At 43.7% G+C, this 19,293-nt stretch overlaps 1 protein-coding gene across 5 annotated transcripts in view; it reads right to left on the bottom strand.

Moving 5' to 3' along the window:
- The window catches only part of klhl29 (kelch-like family member 29), a 262,520-nt gene that overhangs the window by 71,159 nt on the left and 172,068 nt on the right, over positions 1 to 19,293 (bottom strand). For all 5 annotated transcript variants that reach the window (XM_086190650.1, XM_086190648.1, XM_086190649.1 and 2 more), the window contains 3 exons: positions 12,735 to 12,931; positions 10,011 to 10,123; positions 8,284 to 8,430 (listed from right to left, as the gene is read on the bottom strand). In XM_086190650.1, the coding sequence (XP_086046776.1) occupies positions 8,284 to 8,430; positions 10,011 to 10,123; positions 12,735 to 12,931 (457 nt within the window). The remainder of the gene's footprint in view (positions 1 to 8,283; positions 8,431 to 10,010; positions 10,124 to 12,734; positions 12,932 to 19,293) is intronic.

Genomic DNA, 19,293 nt, shown 5'->3' with positions numbered 1-19,293 from the left:
CCGTGCTCTGTCTGGGTCACCTGAGCACTGGGAGCACTGGTCCAAATAAGAGTTTGGAGTGAAACGAGTAAACTGTGGGTACAGTGTGAGTTTAAGGCTGACGGGACGGATGCCAGCAGATTTTCATTCTCATCAGCTTCCTTCTCCTGTCGTGACCTTTAAAGCGGCCCAAACATCAGCGTATCGGGAGTTCCTCGGCACGGCACAGGGCAACCACAGCACGAGCGCACGCTTACCGTGTTAATCTGAATACAACTGGATTTTGAAACACGTGTGTGTTAGCCGTGCTTCAAATTGGTCTATCCAACCTAGAACAGCCCTCAGTTGAGGTTGATATTGCCACGGCGGGATCTAAGGTGAGTACGACACATTTCTGAGCAGGAGGGGAGAAGCGCTGTACAGCTGTTCATTTTTCTTTAACAGTCTTTGAGTTTAAATCTTCGGTTTGACAAACACGGCGCTCGCTAACTTGCTGGGTGCGTGACACAAAAGGTCAGCCGAAAGAAAGTTTGATTACAACCTGCTGAAATACTGCCACTAACAATCCTGGAGGCGCCTCATACCTCTGTCAATAAATCGATTCTTCCCCGGCTCTTGTATACTGGGAATCTTTTATTTACTTAAGTCTTGTCACTGATGTAATTGCACCCAGCATTTGACCACAACTCGGGAGATGTTTTGTGTTACTCTTTTTTTGCCACTCTGTATAAACAATGTAAAAATCCATATGTCTTCACAAAGCCTTATTGCACTGGTATTAACAGTTAAATTCCTCTGTTTATTTTGACATGCTGGGACATATGGAAGGTATTCGCACACACACGCGCGCGCGCACACACACACCTCTCTATTCTGATGTGCATCTTAGGTAACACCTCGTGACTTCACCTCCATAACGGTGTGTAGTTTGCACGTTGACTCACACCAGGGCAACTTTCTCATTGCAAATGGATGCACATGCCTGGCAGCCATGTCAACATGCATATTTCGCGAAACCTGCATGGAAGACTCACTTTTTCTTTTTTTAAACACACACACACACACACACACACACACACACACACACACACACACACACACACACAGGTGGACAGAGGATGTGAATGGGTTGAGCCTGGTGAAAGGCAGGGATAATGTGTCTAACAGGGAGCCTCTCAGATCTGTCAGAGGCAGCAGAGAAGCAGCCGGGAGGCCGCCATCCACTAACACCGATGACAAATGTCCGCTGAGCATTTCCCATTCCACTACTGTCAGCAAGGACTAACACCTCTTACTGTATGCGTGTGTGTGAAATGATTCAGTGCCATGGTGACATCAAATAAATGACACACGAGCGGCCATATCTATTTGCTTTACTCTGAGCAGATAGGAGTATATGTCTGCTTTAGTGTGAAAAATGGACAACCTGATGCTTAAAAACCTCAGCTTGTATGAAAAAAATAAAACCACAAACACACACACAAAAAAACTCCCCACGTATACTCACTCACTGACTCACAAGTGAGTGTTCAGCAGAGCGCGTGCCCATGTTTAGCCTCACAGCGTGAACAAGCCCACTGAGCCACAATGACCAGTCCTCATGAGTGTGCGTCCGTTTCTGAGTCAACATGCACGCTTTTTTTTTTTTTCTCGCGGTAAAACATTATGGTTGAGTAAAATTGACTTCTGCAAACGCCGTTTCATTTGGTTTCAAGAGATGTCCTTGCCTTCGCCGGATGTGTTGTGGGGTTTCTGAGGGCTGCGTGACGATGTGTGCATGTCAGCCGGAAGGATGGATGGGGGGATGGAGAGAGATGTAGCGGACGACAGACGCTGACTGCTGCCCTGAGCAACAACTGACAGGTGCAATGTGTTCTCCTCTGAGGCCAATTTCAGCATGACTTCATTCAAAGGAAAAAAATCTTTTGCGCCGCTCATTTCATTCAAAACCTACCCAGATAAGAAACAGCTTCAAGTGTATTTACGTCAAACTTCCTAGCGCTGCATTCTGTCCCAATCAGCTGAATTATCTTTGACGTGAAGTCGTAACTTCTTTTAACCTTTCGACTGTGCAGAACGTTTTATTTCTACGCTCCGAGCTGTGGACCAGAGGCATCACGTTTACTGGCTGTCCGTTCTTTTGTTTGTCCCATTCTTGTCAACTCAGTCTCTCTGGGAACGTGTTTTAGGGTTCATACACATTTTTTTTTAATTAGACCTTTTCACACATTCTAGGCAAAATTGTTGAGATTTACCAGAATACTTAACGGCAGCGTACGAATTGATGCGACATAAACATGTAGCAAACTAGATCAATATCAATTAAGTTTCCGAATCAAATTTCTGTCGATCTTCAAAAATAATTTCTGGCTTTATTTGTTTTTCAAATGCTTTTCTAGGCCCACAAATGGCCATTTTCAAATCTCATCCCCAGGTTGTTGTTGTTTTTTTTCATGACACCTCACCAAATTTTGTCCAAATGTGCCACAAATGTCCACCGAGATTCAAGGATGAGCTGGACAGGCTTTGGAGGTCACGGTCCCCTCACATAAATGCCGTCTCTCTGGAGTGGCTTGAGGGAATTTCACCAAATATTGCACTGAAATCCAGAGGGACGACCTGAAAAAAAAATGCTGGTAGTCCAAGGTCAAAGGTCAAGATGACTTTGACAGGCATTCATCACAGAGACATTCAACTGTCGTCCATTAGTTTGAACAGGGAATCCTTCCTTTGGGCAGATTTGTTCTCGATGTGCTGCACCATTCGTGGAACTCCTGGGTGTTTATAAGTGAACCCCCTGGAAATGAGATGCCTTTGACTTGGTCTGGATATGCAGCCGCCATGGTTGAGTGGCCGCATTCAACCGGCTGCACACATCAGCACTGAGCACGCTCTGGGACGACAAAGGACATAGACGAGAATGGAGGTCCGGAGTTCACCGGCTCGTATCAGATCCCGTCCACGCTCTCATATAAAAGTCATACTTGGGCTGATATAAATGTGATTTTCAGGCTTGTGTGAACGTTTGGGTACAGGACTTAGATCTGAAGGAAAGTGACATCCTGCGCAATTTCTGTGTGAGTGTGTGTGTCTGTGTGTGACTACATGCAGGTGTGTGTTGAAGGGAGGCAGAGAGGCAGAAGAAAAAGCAGGGATTACTTGCTGCATCAATCTCCATTGTCTGGATACGTCTCCTCAAGAGTGCATTATGTCACCGATCCCGCTGGCGGCGGCCTGAGTCGCGCTCATTTCTCCTCAACACTTTCCCCTTGAAAGATGATGGTGGTGACATAAAGCGCCTCATCTCAAACAATACAATTAACCTTGCTTAATGGTGCACAATGATGAAAAGTTTTCATTTTGAACTCGTAGCTTGAAAAGAGAATCGCTAAATTAAAAGCGATGCTCCAGGTAAAAGGGTCATTTGTAGTTTTGAAGGTAAATGAATAGTGAAACATTGAGAGGAAATCAGTTTATACCCCTGCACAGCCTCAAAGCCTTTCTGTCCCTTGATATTATTAGTCTCTAACTATATAATGATAACATCATTTGTTCCGGGAATCCATATTTTTTCTCGTTAATAAGCGCCGCAGGTTAAAAAATAAAATCGAAAAAAAAAACCTCCCCCAACACCAGTCTATAATCTCATGAATAATAACTACTGTAGGAAATTTGATAACTAGTAACCTATAAGCAAAAAAATCTGGCTGGAGAACTGTGAGTGTCAGGGCAGCCCATTGTTATTTCTGATGAGGGGACAGCAGGTCTGCGCTAATAGCAAGGATGGCCTTTTATTTTTTCTTTTTCTTTTTTTTTTTAAATCAGGAAAATACACCATTAACTGTCCTTTTTAGCTGCTGCATTAGTTGGCCGTTTTCCAAAGAGCCAATTAATCAGCCTCTTTTGTCAGGCTGAGTCACCTGGTGAGATAGGATCCTTTACGAAATATCTTAAAGTGAGGCGTAATGTAGGCCCTATTCAGGGATTTAGCAGAGCCCAGTCTGTTATAATTGGAGCCGCGTGTCCCACAAAAGACGTCGTCTGGGCGAAGGGAAGGACAGGTCTCTCGCCGTCACCGCAGTTGGAGAGGGGAAAAACAAAAACAAAAACCCATTTGCGGTGTTTGTCATCTATAACTGATGAAAACAGACTGAATGTGACAAGCTCCTCATGGTCAGAAAAGAATGAAACTTCATTAGAAAGACGTAATTAAACTAAATGGGGAACTAATTCTTATAAATGCACGCTGAGTATTTTCTTCATTAATTACAGCAATACGTTCATAACTATGCTTCAAAAATTATTTCATTTGACATTTGGAGAAATATCATAGTTTGCTTTCTTGCGAGGAGTTAAATTAGTGGATTAATATGACTCTCATATCTAAATATGAAGCTTCCCGTAGGTCTGGGAGGTGATTAGCTGAGCTTAGCATCAACATTAGCGACAGGGGCGACTGCTGTTCTGACATTTTCAGGTGATTTCTCATGGGGACTATTCACAGTCAAGAAAAAGCACAGAACTTTCAAAGTCCAAATTATTAATAGCGTTTGTGTGCCTCTGCAATGTGTGCCTTACTGAAATTAAAATGTGGGAAAATGTGTATTTAGCTGTATTAGAATAGGAAAGCCTAATTATTCCTCATATGAATTAATTTACAAAAATGACATGTGCAAACATTTCCCTCCATCCATCCATCCATCCATTTTCTACCTCTTATCCTTTTAAGGGTGGCGGGAGGGTGGAGCCTATCCTAGCAGCTTTCTGGTGAGAGGCGGGGTTCACCCTGGACAGGTCACCAGTCCATCACAGGGCCAACACATAGAGACAGACAACCATTGGCTCTCCCAGCCACGCCTACGGTCAATTTAGAGTCTGGATTAACCTGGTCCCTCTTGATGTCTTTGGACTGTGGAGGAAGCTGGAGTACCAGAGAGAACTCACGCAGGAACAGGGAGAACATGCAGACTCCACACAGAAAGATCCCGTGCTCCAGCCAGGGCTCCAACCTGCAATGTGGAGAAATTCCCTCAAGGTGTTCCTGAGGTATCACGTCCTCCAGAAAAGGACAGATCGGAGGTCACAGTGACCTCGACTTTTGAGGGAACTCCCTAAAGGCGCTCCTGAAATGTCACGTCAACATGAACGGGATGGCTGGATGAAGAATGTGAACACAGATAACCTATAAATAACGTGGCTGATGGTGGTATAGCGGCTAGGCTAGCTTCCAGTCTTCATGCTACGCGAACCTCACCTAGCTATAGCTTCTTATCCGACGATATGAGAGATTTATCTCATCTAATGCGAGGGTTTTCAAAGAGGAACCGGTTAGCATAGTTGTTTTTGATGTTGGGTGCGATGTCTCAACGGTTAGTTCGTCTGTGTTGAAGTCTCCTGCTTCATTTTCTCGATAAAATACACAAATACAGACATATTCAGGGAGGCAAGTCTAAAAAAATACAGCCTCTTCTTCCATTCACTTCCTGTGTGACTCATAGTAAACCATTATTAACGCTTAAATGCGCTTCTTCTGTCTCTAAGCGGTGTCCAAGCACCGTTTCCTTGTGCCATCAGATGTTAGTGACAGCATAGCGGAAAGGGAAAATTGCATATTATTTACCCAGCGCTTTCAATATGCCACTTTTCCACTCTATATAGCCTGTGGCCAACATCCCCACAGCACATGCATGGACACACAAAGAAGTGTGCTGGGATGAATGCGCACGAGCCCGCGTAGCTCGCGGCTTAAAGTATTTCCTCTCTCTTGTCTGAGTTTTTCGGCAGTGCTGTGACATTCTGCCCTGACATGTCATTAAAATGTGTCACAGGTTCTGGCGGAGCGATTTCCACTGCACGCCTACAAATGGGTGGAGGGGATGGGGCTGAGGGGAGGGAGAAAATGATGAGCTGGTGCTGGACCATGCGTGTAAACTCAGCCCTGTGGGTCACATAACCTCCTCCTGAGGCATGATGGAAGCAGACTATTCTTTCTCTCCTCCTCTCCACATGCTTCAGGCTCGCCAGTTGTTGTTTTTTTGTTTTTTTTGCGCTCGGTCACACATGAGCGGGAGATTTGAGCTTGACCGAGAGCTCAATCACAACTCCGCGGCTTGGATTGTCATGGCTCTGCACAGAGGCACAACCCGTTGGATTTCAGATTACAACAAGGCCCTTTTTCCATTCCCCCCAGTATTTTGTTTCTCACCATCTTTTTTTCTCAATCACTCATCTGTCTTTCTGTCTCGCTCTGCTTCATTCTCTCGCTGTCTGCCCACCTCGCCACCTTCTGACCCCTTCTCCTCTGAGACACAGATGACCCAGGTCTCTCGTCTCAGGAAACGGCGCAGTGTCTTGTTCAGACAAGCGGGAAAATGTCCCATTTCTGTTTTCTTCGACTTCATCTGAATACGTCACCTCTGCACCTCTCCATTAGAGTGTGAGATTGCTGCTGGACAAAGCTGGCGGGAGGTTTTTGATGCAGATGACTTTGTATGTCCTCCTAAAAACTATGCATCTGTCTTGTTGTGTTTTTTTTTTTTTTTTTTTCCAATTGAAGTGGATTTGTGAGCAGACTCGCGCAGTGCCTGCTGTTTAAGGGACGGTGTCACGGGTTGCCTGACACCACAAAACTTCAAAGTCATCCAATCATAATGTGATGCCACAAGTAAAGTTGGAGGAACTCTGATCCCTAATTTTGATCTCAGATTCTATTTTTGATCTCTCAGTCAAGCTGCCATCTGTATCATTCTGACTGTCACCTTAAACTCGACTTGACCGTCATTTGCATCCTGATGGCTGTCACGTCAGTCAACGCCCATGCGTCGTCTGGAAGCTTATGATTCTGTCATCTCAAAAGCCCAGTCTGACATCTCAAATGCCATTCAGAATCCTGGCTGTCATCTTAAAAATGTCAGTCATCCCTGGGCTGTTGAGTCCGTCATCTCCAAAACTCAGCCTGTCATCTCTGACTGTCACCCTCGTCTGACTGTCATCTCAGTCATTCCGACTGTCATCTCAGTCACTTCGTAGTAGATAGTACATCTAAGTCGGTCACCTGTCAGCAGTCGTTTTGACACAGACATAATCTGGGTGGCTGTCATCACTGAAGAAAGACAGGATCCTGACTGTCATCTCAGTCTGTCATCCCATATCCTCATACCCCCTTAGACCCCAGACAAACACTACCCTGCACTTCCTGGAGGCACTGACAATTCACCGGGCAAGTTTGATGTTGCTCGGATGAAAGGCCGCTGAGATAAACATGTCACAGACACACATAAATCTATTTCTTGCATTTATGGTTAGAAAAATATAATAAATAATCCCTGCGTCAATCCTAGCATCAATGTGAACAACTCTCCTTTCTCATTTCTGACAGGCATCACCATGCTTTATGCTTTGTGCTGCACTCTGAAGCCTTTTACTCAGCAGGGCTGATGGATTTCAACATAATCCAGCTGTGCCACATATCAAAGGAAAAAACTAAATGTTTAATCCGAAAGGTGAAAATTTCAAATATTGATGTATGTGTATAATAAAAATATGTGCCAACAAAGTAGCATTGATTGGTTTGTGGTGAATGTGATCGAGCTGATCTTAGGCAGTTCTCCGCCATGCTAGTTGATGGGGAGACATTACCCAGGATGGATGACTCTTACAGTGATGAATGGTGGCAATTTATCTCCTAATCTCGCCACAATTCTTAAACAGCCATAAAATACTGTAAAATCATCAGCTTAAAATTCATGGTTTTGTGAGTGAATCAATAAAAAACTCATGACCTGAGGTTTTAAGTGGTGGATGGATATCCGTCTGCAGTGCAGTCCATTTCATGAACGCGTGCTGGAGTTGACGCCCTGACCTTGAGGCTTATTGATTCCCTGTTCGTTAAAATTTGACCCACTGCACGTCGCTGTCAATACCTATCTAGTGGATATAACCTCTGATTATGATTAACAGCCTTGAGCTATAAATCAAACACATTGTGGGTGTCACAGAAGAAAAAGAAAAGGCTTTTTTTTTGTTGTTGTTAGTTTTCCATGCGGTAGTGTGTCTCACAAATAAATGAAGTGTAACTAAGAATAGAACACATTCTGAGGGCAAAACACTCCTGAGATTATGAACAACTGCTGCATCTGAGGCACAAAGCTGATGAGGACTACCAGGAGAGAACGGCGAGGTTTTTCACGCTGTGTACCTCTCACAGGCAGACAGCAAGGGTCGATAGAACAATACGGTACACACTTACAGTACAAACACTAACCTACACTTAACAAACACACACATCAGCTCCATCTTTGTTACCTGTACTCTGGAGTTGGGGTCCTGTTTTATCCACTTGATGACGGTCTCGTATACCAGCTCCTCTGCCTTGGTGTTAAGACTGTCGTTGGACAGATAGGCCACCAGGTCCTCCTTGGACACACTCAAAATCTCTTCCTGTCCTGCCACCTGAAGAATTATGAATTCAGTTGAACACCATGTGTGACACTGGCCTTACCAGCACCGTCAGCAGAAGTTAAGTGGGCGAATGCTATTTTCTGTCACATGAAGACTGCTTTTCAGGTGTGTTTACAGACCAGCATGTACACGATTTTTAAAGTCATGCAAATCCATCACTGCCAACCTCTGGGAAATACTTGTATTATCTGCAGTTATCTCCAAATCCTCTGTGCTGCATTAGAGGGACAGAGATCAGCTGACTGCTAATTAGCTTAGCACAATGAGCAGCAGCAGAGGGGAAGTGTTAGCATACGGCAGTCAAAAGTGATCAAACGGTCTTTGCTGCTTGCATTAACAAAACCAGGGTTGTACATGGCATTTTCTGACCAGGCGCAGTGGTTTGATGCAGCACCTCAAAACTTTGTTGACAGCCAATTATTGCTGGACGTAGTGAGAGAGTGACAGTGATAAATCACCTGTTAATAAGCAGCAAATACATCAATAAGCACAATATGCTGTTCAACCACAAGGTGTCATTTTTTTTGTGACATCATGTTAGGCTTGAGAGAGCTGATTAATTAAGAACTATGACTGTTTCTCTTGAGTAATACATATTTCTATCAGCAATAATCAATGTGTAATTCATGGATGACATTATTGATGTAGCTAGCGTGGTGCTGCTCATTTGTCAAGTACCAAAACACTGATAACAATTTCAACCTTCTGATTCGGTTTTCAATATTCTTCCCAAAGCATCCCAAGTCTTAAAATGTGTTTTAAATGTGTCAGTAAGTGAGTAAAATCTGTTTTTAACGTTGATTTTCTTTCAGGCATTTAGTGGCTGCTGCTACAGGACCCATCGCCTCGGTACGAGGCCGAGCTATCAGAGGTCAGACGGTATTCTAACACAGCTTTTTCTATGAGTTTTGGCCTTTCATCCACACCTCAGTTGAGGTCACTAGAAACTGACCTACTGGAAAACTTCAAAGGTGAAAAATCTCATAAATCCAGGTTTGCTGGCTAATTGGGTCTTGTCAGTCACAACGTGTCTTTCCCTGATTCGTCATGCCCCTAACATGTGACCCTAATGTTTGAACATTTTCAAACAGCAGCCTACTGGCAGAAATACACCTTAGACTGCCGCTCTGATGATTGACATGCTTGTGGGTTCCGATGATATTCAGTCAGTAATGAATGCCTTTTCTAGTGCATGTAATGTTTCTGCAATGTGATCAAAACAATTTGACCCGGGCACAGATTTCTGCACAGAGCCTGCGTGCGCACACCCCAGGCTAACGTCTAGTTTCATGTTACCAGGAAGAAGCTTTGAAATTCTCTTCTGTTTCTTGAGTGTGTCAAAAAGATTACCTTCGGACTTTAGATGATGGTAAAAACAGAGCAAAGCGCAGAGAACAGTACATTGTGCTCCTTTTGTAAATTACATCCCATTATCTGTCACTGTCGACTCTTTTTTGTTAGAGCAACTGGATTTAGCTTCTTTTATTTCTCTTTTAACAAAAACAGATTAATTGGCTTTTCTTCACACAAACATCAAAATGTATTCAGAGAGTTTATAACTCTACACCCACCTCAGGGAAGTTTTGCAGCGCAAAAGCTTTGGCCATGTTATGGAGCTCGGTGCAACTCATGGCTTCAGCCATGGCCAGCACTCCCAGACAGTTTGCTGCAGTCAACTGTTTCTCTGGGGTCGATAAACAAGGTCAGAGAGACGGGGAGAAGGACAGGAAGACAGACGTGAGAGGACAGAGAAACCAAAACAAGACAGATTGATTAGGACATGTAAAAACATCATTCAGACATCAATGAAAAAAACAAGACGGACAATCACAAAGGAAAAAGTGTCTGTAGGTAGCACAGACCCGTAACCTATCAGGGAGTGTATCTACTAGAGACTAAGGGAGAACGAGTATAATAACTCAAAACAGCTCCTGGGACAAACAACGAGGGGAATCGATCGCTCACAGTCCAGGCAGGATAGCGGGGAGTGGGATTTGAGATTAGCCGGGACACCAGAAGAGTCAGTTCTCGGGGTCTACCGCATTCCGATGGCTATCACAGCAAAGGAACAGCTTAAAGAACCATCTGGGATCTTCTGTAAGGATTCAGAATTTAAGGTGTTGGTAATCTTAATTGTTTAGCGCATTGTGATTAATAACAAGCGAGAGGAAACGTCTTGATCGTGCGACAAACGCACAAAATCGGGGGGAAACAAAGCACAGATCAGCTGGGTCAGTGGCCACTGAGAGAGGCTTGATTACACAAGAACCGTGAGAAAGACACAGAGCCAAGTCTTTTATCTCGGAGGACATTCTGAATCTTTCCTGCAAAAATATCAGTAAATAAAGGTTTACTAAATCACAACGATAACCGAAAGCCTACACTCAATAAACAAAGCCGCATGAATCATCAAAAGGTTGTCTGACAAAGTCCCTCTGTTCAGCAGATGAAAAATCATTTAGCTTATAAGGAACAATAAGCTTCACTATCATTTCATCAGTTTCTTTTTTGCCACCAGCAAAACAGGTTTGCAGTTTAATGTGTTGCATAAAAGTGGGTTTAATGTACTTCAGCTAAGAGAAGGCCCATTTTTTAGGCTGATACAATATTTGAAAACACCTCTAAAAATACCTTAGAGCAATACTTGCCCCATAAAGTGCATTTTAACTTTCAAGTACTCACAAATAAGTGTTTTGAGCTCACAAATACATTTTTGGGCTTCCACATTACTTCTTTGTGACCCCAGACTTCAGAAATCAAATGGAACGTGTGAAGCTAACGGTGGCTAACGGCTAACAACGGCAAAAACTGGCGTATAAAAACAGCAACAAAAAAAAAAGAGAAAAAAAAAAGGATACATTTTATTTTTTTAAATCAAATCAAAATGTTTGTCGATGACCTAACATGCAGCTAGATAAAGAAGATGTAAATTGCACTGGAAAATGTGCTTCAGGGTTTGTAAATTCACATTTTTGGGCAGATTATCTGTTTTAAGCAGTCAGTCGCCATTAGCTTCATATAAATAGCTGGCACTTCCTGTATTCTGGAGCTGCAAAGAAGCTGTGAAAAGACATCTCTGTGAGCTCAGCGCACCTATTTATGAGTACTTAAAAGGCAGTAAAATCTATCTGGTAAAGGTTTGCTGAAATATTTTACATAGGAGTGTGTTTAATGTGCTTCAGCTGAATAAAAGGTCCTGTGAAGCCAGGTTGTCTGTTGAGGCAACATTAGAAAACCCCTCAAAAGGTATCTGAAAAGCTGAAACATGGAACATGTTGCCAATTCATTTAGAATTTTGATAATAGAGAAGGACTTTTTTTCCCACAGTGTCAGACACACACAAAAAAGTGACTTTGCTATTATTTGCTCGAATGTGAAATTCAAGCAAGCGAAGTAAAAGGTAGAATAAGTAGGTCGAGGACATGTTTGCCTTTTGTCCTCTGTGTATTTGTTATAAAGTTCTGTAATATCTGACACAGTATCATTTTCTCTTTGCTCAAGGACACTTGCACCTGTATTTATCCCCTTCCAATGTGCCGAAATGTCATGAATCTTGTCAAGAAGAATGGATCGACGTCTCACTGACAATGAAGTCTACAAATTGTTTCCTTTTTTTCCGAAATGGAAAAAAAAAAAAAAAAAATCAATAACACAGCTGCTGTTTCCTCTTGTGCTTTCTTTTCACTCCTTCCCTGCCACTGACCTTTTGGCCAACATACACTTCCCTCGTGTTACCGATACCCAAAACGATTTATGAAATGGAATGCAAAACCTGACATTTGAAGCTTTTTGTTTCCCTTACCCACTAAAATTTAAAGTGTGCCATTTGACTTTCATGTGACCCGATGGACTCCTGAAAGCTCCTCCCCCTTCTTTGCTCCACTTGTCACACCTTGTCTACACATCAATCTGCTGTTTTTTGTTTTTTGTTTTTTTTTCTCCAAATTCCATCATAGTTCAAGCTTGAGGATTTGACATTTAAGTGACAATTGTTCCTTGACCTTTTCATACGTCCGCCCCCATGCTTGGTCTTGCCCATTGGGACAGGATAAGAGGCGCTGAATGTTCGCATGCGGAATTCTCGCACGGCTGCTAGTTTTGGAAACATGACAAAGGAGAAGTGTGGTGTGCCAGAGTCAGGGTGGAAGACTCACTGCAAGGTTGCGCATAGTGATGAAGCATAAGAAGGTTTGAAAATACACGTAGCGTGTTAAGAAAGGTCACGTGCGCACACAATCGCCGATGCAAACACATGTACACTTGCAGAATCCCTCCTGTTTTCTGGACTTTCCTACCTAGGAAGGACACACAGACTTTACAGAAGGTGTTGAACTGGAACTTGTTGGCGGCCTCCAGCAGAGTCTTGGCGTTGGCCGAGTCAATGACCAGCGACCCCGTGTAGACAAACTCGAGCAGCAGCTCCAGCACGTCAGCGCTGATGTTGCTCATGTTCAGCTTCAGCATCTCGCCGTTCCGTATCTCCCCTGATGACCTGACCAACCAATCAGGGCAGAGAGAGGTGCAGGTTAGAGGGATTCTGAGAGGAAGAAGTGCAGAAACAAAAACAAAAAAAAAGAGAGGAAAGGGACACAGATATGTGTATGCTACACACAACACCTATAACACACCTGGTCCAGTACGAGAGTGGGGAGAAAATAAGAGAATCATTATACAATAAGAACGAAAAGTAAAAAGGGACAGAAATTTGAATGATTTCTACTTTTCTATGTGGCTAGCAACTAAAGTACTGCATCTGAAACAAAATGTACTCTAAGATTAGGCAAACAAAAGTTATTGCTTCGCTTCAACAGTCATGCTTATCATGTAGTTTTAAAGATGGACATGCATACATGGCTGGGTACATGTGACAAAGTGTTGTTCATATGCGTGACATGTGACAGTATGCCAGACATTTAAGCATCTCGCACCGGAGCCATTTCTCTCTCTGGTTGTGAGCCTGCACTGTGTCAGATAGCAAAGCATCCACTCCTACTGGCAAGATGTAGGAAGTGCCAGGGAGTGCTTACAAATTAAATAGAATATGATATCTCCTCATAATGCGGCGCTCGAGATGGGGAGGCTACTTTCAGAGCGGCGTGACTTCACCAGGATCAAATGGCCGAGATTAGTTCACATACAGGATCCCCACGGGGAGGTATTAAAGCGTTAAATAACACTTCGCCACCCATGTTTAATGTCCCATGTGAAACAATAATCCACTCAAGGGCAAAATAAATGGAATCAAGGCCCTGCAGAACGCATGCCCCCACTACTATGAATTTCTCCCCGCGGCCACGGACGTCAACAATATGAAAAGTAGCCTACATTAAGATGGATGGAGGCTGTTTCCTTCTGTCACTCATGGTAGCACAGTGATAATGCACTGTCTGCTTTTGTGTGTGTGTGTGTGTGTGTGTGTGTGTGTGTGCCTCTGTTCCTTTTCTGTTTGTTGGATTAGAAATCATGACAAACAGTCAGCATTTAGTGAGACATGGACAACAGAGCAAACACAATGAGACAGGTAGACGGAATGGTTAGACGTGGGGAGGGGGGGTGGATGTGGAGGGAGGAAGGGGGGCACGAGGGAGGCAGGGCGAGACAGTTCTTCCACAGGGAGCCAGCAGCCATCCTTCTCAGGGAGGGGTTGAGTTGTTCCATGACTGTACCTTGGTCTTTTAAATAAGAGATTTCCCCGCCCACCCCCGAAAAAATCCACCATCACACCTAAACAAAGCCTTTGTCCCAGCTGCAATAATCATCAGTAGCCTGTAGTGTATGAACTGAGGCATTAGTCGTCATTTAAAGCGCACTCAGGGGGTGAGAGGGGAGAAGGACATCCAAAAATAAAATAAAAAGACAATGGCATTTGTCTCTGGATGGACATTGGCTGGAAAACCCAAGGTAGTTAACTCTTTTTCCTCCTGCAAAGCAAAAAGCCAAATAGTGTTATTGCCCTCTTTCCGCACAAAGCCCTGCAGTGGGGGCAGGTAGTAAGACAGAAAGAAGGGAAGTGGAGTGTCGTTCAGGGTTAAAGTGATGGAGGGAGGATGGGTAAGAAAAGAAGGGAGGGAAGGGAAAAATAAAAGAAGAGCATGCTCATCACCCTGGTCAATTAGTGCAATAGGAACCAACTCAAGTGGCAGTTTGTTTTGTCTGAGCACTTGTGTTATGGAAATGACTTTCCGGAGCCTCTAAAAGAGGTGGATATTTATGCTACGTCTGATTACAGACTTGAATTCAAATAGTGAGAGATTGAGGCGGGGAGGACAGGAGAGATAGAGCAGATAGATCGAGTGAGCGAGCGGGGAAGAGATGGGCACACTCAGGCAAAGAAATTTGTGAAAAATGCACCACTTATTCAAGAGAACCAGAAGAGACTGTCAAAATGGTGAGCTGAGGCAGAGAAGAGGGAGGGAAGCGGCAAAATGCAAAACACACACGCGCGCGCGCGCGCGCACACACACACACACACACACACACACACACACACACACACACACACACACACTTCCTGATACATCCTTCAACCTAAAGCGCATTTTACAGGGAATACATTTAGCTTGTTCCTACAAGACCATTTATTCTGCCGGAGTACATGCGCTAGCGAGATATGAAAAGATAGAAACTTATTCACATGCAAAGCCTAAACTGTCTGGGCTGAAAAAAATAAATAAATAAAAAAAAGGCTCGCACTCCGTGTTCTGACACAACCTAAATCTGGAATAAATGCCCGAAAACAAACAATACAATGTGGTGGGTTTCTCAAGCTGTGCGCATGTTTGCTTTCTGGGATTAGCGCAATGGTATTTGTGCAACTTAAGGTATGACGTGAGTCATGGAGGCCCACTTTGTGTCCAGTGCTCTAACTGACAAAAGGGATAAGGTGACAGGTGGAAGGGTCAAACTGGTTACCGAGGTTGAACAGCAGAAAAGACCAAACTTAAACTCCTCGATTGAAGCCTGAAACTTTTTAATTTTTTTATTTTATTTTAATTGAGATTGGCATAATTTTTTTGAGTTTCCCAGGTGTCAAGAAATCTTGGCACTCCTGCCCCCCCCCCCCACCCCCCAACCCCCAAATTCAGTACCATGGATGTCAGTTCATTTATTGTAAAATAAGCCAGAGAAACAACGGAACGGAGACTGCCACTCAGCGAACCCTCGGTCGAGAATGTCAGGAGAGGAAAATCATCCCCAGCCGAACACAGCGACACTCACGCTGAGCTGAAATGAGCAAATTACAGCATTTTGTTGTTGTTTATGGTGGTTATGGTAACTGCGCTCCTCTCTGCTCTTTTATACACTTCGCTGTCACAACCCTGTCCATCTCTCGGTATGTAAACGGTTCCCACCAAATGTGGCAAATTTCCTGGTAAAATAATTTGTGACTCTAAATATGAGTCTACTTTTTTTTTTTTTTTTTTTTTAATATCCTGATGCAACTTGTAGGCTCTTCTCCATTTAAGACCTGATGCAACGTCCACATCATTTTCTGGGTTGTTTATTGATCTTTATATTTTTAATATTTAATGAAATATAAGGCAAAAGCAAGTTATTTAAAAAGGAAAAGAAAAGGCAAAGGTCTAAACTTCTGCTTGAGTGGCTGAGAAATAAGGTTTTTAGAGGAAGAAGATGGCAATTCTGTCAGGTCAGACAATCCTCTTCTTTTTGGGAAAAGTTTTTTTCTTTTGGGGGGGTAAATGGGTTGAAGTTTGACCTCCATCGTACTCGGGGGATGAAAGACCTCTACTCAAGAACTGGGTACTGTTAACACCAGTAAGTGAGAAGAAGCTGTGTAATTTGGGTGAACTGACCCTTTAAACACCACTGGTCAGAACAATGAGGGGAATATTACATTGTCCTGTCCTCCCCCGGGGGGTGGGGTGTGGTGGTGGGGTGTGGTGGTGGGGATATAGCAGCCGAGGGCTGAACAGTTCACTCAGAGCTCAGCTGCAGCGTGAACGCCGCCGCTGTAATGGGCTTTAACACAGTTTATTTTTTTTCCTTCAACCCACCCCGAGTCATAACACAGTCTGACTCACAAACACCGGGAACTGTGGTTCCACAAGCCAGAGAGGAAGGGAGAGAAACAAATGGCATGACAGCACGTGTCAGAGGACTGCTCCAACACTCGGAGCTTTTTATATTAACTGTGTTGCAGAAATTCGGCAGCAATAAATTAGATGCCTGCAGAGCAAACGGGGAAAAAAACGCTGATAGGTAAAATGGAATTACGGGAGATGATCCGTCCCCCTGCTCGCCGCATCGTCCCTTTAAAGGGTAGGGTAATAGGGTTTCTGGAGGGGGGTGAGTCGTTGTGGGGCAGCATTACATCCTTCAGGAGAGAAGGTTGAATGAGCGCATACTGTATCGCTAGCAAGGATTAAGCTTGGGAATTGTAAAGGTACAAATGTTAAATTAATTGTAGCAAATCTCAGCACCTGACAGCAAAACTTGGCGGCAGAGCGAAGAACTCATTAGTGAAAGACAGAGGGAGACCACGTGAGGGGGGTTCAAGCCACAGGCAGAGAAAAGGCGAGCCAAGAGGGAAGTCTTTTGTTGTTACACTATATTTGAGTTGTGAAATGGAAAGTTAGCAATGGCAACACATCTATCCCGAGGAAACACCTTGTGAAACACAAAATGTATCTAAAAGTTGAAGCAGTTACCATACCTGATAGCTCCTGTGCTAGCTACGGCTACCATCGGCATCTCTCTCTGCAAGGCGTCACGCCGCCGAATGGAAGGTGTTGTAATGAATGTCTGGACATGTCAGGTAAGATTTCTGGTGCGTCAGTTCTCTGTTTGGCTTTAGCATGCTAGCAAGCTAGTTTTTATGCTTTATTTATGCTCGAGCACATCTTCGCACAGAGTTGATTTGGAGACCTAATTGTGTTGTCAACAGCAGCTAACTTCCCAATCACTGACGTATAGAGTCGATGCCTCAATTACGTAGCTTATGAGATGCTTTTCTGTCCTTGCAGAGGTGTTGTGACTTGTTCCGCAGGCCAGACCTCTGTGCTACTTTTGAACATTTGATGAGGACGAAGCAAGCCAATTAACATTTAGGAGTAACATTTCAGAAATGACAAGTTGTTGTGCTCTCGCGTGTCTTCCAAATTCACCTTTAATACCACTCGGAGGTCCGCTCCTTGAGTCATCGGGTCAAGGGGTCAGAGGAGGGTCAAGGAAAACCGTCGCAATTCCCTGAGGGACATTTTGTTCTAGTCTCACAGCTATGTTGCCATTTCAAGCTTTTAAATTGCTGCTTGCTGCCAATCAAGCCTTTAATTTCTTAGGTGAGTAATTCAGTTGGAGTGTGTCTGAGTGTGTGTGGGGGCAGGCCAGGGAAAATAAGTGTGATGTGCACTCTCTCCTCCTCCAGTATTACTTTTCTCTGATTAACGGCAGCACACAAGTATGTTGTCCCTGGATCCTACACACACACACACACACACACACACACACACACACACACACACACACACACACACACACATACACACTTCCCCTATTTAACATACTGTACACACACCATCACAATTATGGTTTATGGCTAACTGGTATCAACTGAATGAGCCGGATGACGGGGATGTGAGCAAATAAGGAAAGAAAGTCTCTCTCTCTCCCTCTGCCTTTCTCATTTGACCTCGTAAAGATGTGGATAGTAGAGAGCCGTGTGACGCATCAGCATAATTCTCGCCGCTCTGGAAAAGTGACCTGAGTGGCATATGGGAGGCTGTAACTCAATGACAGACAGGACTTGGCAGTCTTCTGTGCGACCGAGCTTGTGACTCCCTTTCCTGGCTGCAAACACCTCAGAGCGGTGACTAAAACGGTCTCCTCTATCCCTTCATATTGTCTGCTTAAACTCACTTTTACTACCTCTGCCAGGGAGGTTGTTTTTTTTTTTACCCGCATTTGTTGGTTTGTTTGTCCATCTGTCGGCAGGATTATGCAAAAACTAGCAGGCTGATTTCCATGAAACGTGGTGGATGGGGGAAGCGAGGGCCAAGGAAGTAAGTTTTTAGCCAGATCTGTTCGTGAAAAACAGCTTGCTTTTCAATTAGCCGAGGTAGAGGTATCTGCTCTACAGCGCGCTGCTAACAGATCCCTCTAGAGCCGCGGTTTCCAAAGTGGGGGTTAGGAAATACAATGTATTCAAAGGCCTACCCAGTAGACTTCATCTCAAGCAAATTTGTGTTTCAGTGATTATTACTGAATATTTTTACCGCAAAAATAATTGTGACTTGGCAAATGAGGCCAAATAAATAAATTTGGGTTGTATTAGCAGGCATCCTCTAGTCAGTAAAAACAAAATTAGATGTGAAGTTCAATTTCTTGTGGAGCAAACGTGTTAGAAAATAACCTCCCTCAAAGGCTTGCTGATACAATTGTTTTAAAATAAAGAACTATGGAAAATTCAAAGTTATTCAGTGGCCCGAATTAAACCTTTTACGACCCAGTCTCTAGAGTGTGTTCCTAGTTCCTACGTCAACATGTCACATGCTTCAAAAAAATCGAAGAAGCGGGTGTTTATGATGTTGTGTTGGCATAATCCTGATGGCCATGACTTCAGTAGATCGAACGCCTCACAAAATTAACAGTTTCATAAATTCATTAGACGTTCCCCACTGTGAAGTCAAATGAAAGAAGATCTATTTAAGACAAAAATCTCATGACAAGCGACTGCGTTATGGAAATAAGTCAAAGTGGTTACAATTAATTAACTAATTAATGAGAATTTCATCTATTAAAGTGTCAAATTCAAGAAGAAAAATCAGACAGTTTATGCTGCAGCAGGCATGAAGATGAGCTCAATGAAATTCAGCGTGTTCTTCTGGGAGCCCGGGC

The sequence above is a fragment of the Aulostomus chinensis genome, chromosome 20 (genome assembly GCF_037954235.1).
Source record: "Aulostomus chinensis isolate RoL2024-O1b breed Wild chromosome 20, RoL_Achi_v1.0, whole genome shotgun sequence".
Taxonomy (NCBI): domain Eukaryota; kingdom Metazoa; phylum Chordata; class Actinopteri; order Syngnathiformes; family Aulostomidae; genus Aulostomus; species Aulostomus chinensis.
Note: the sequence above shows the minus strand (reverse complement) of the source record. Positions and strands in the feature narration are given on the sequence as shown.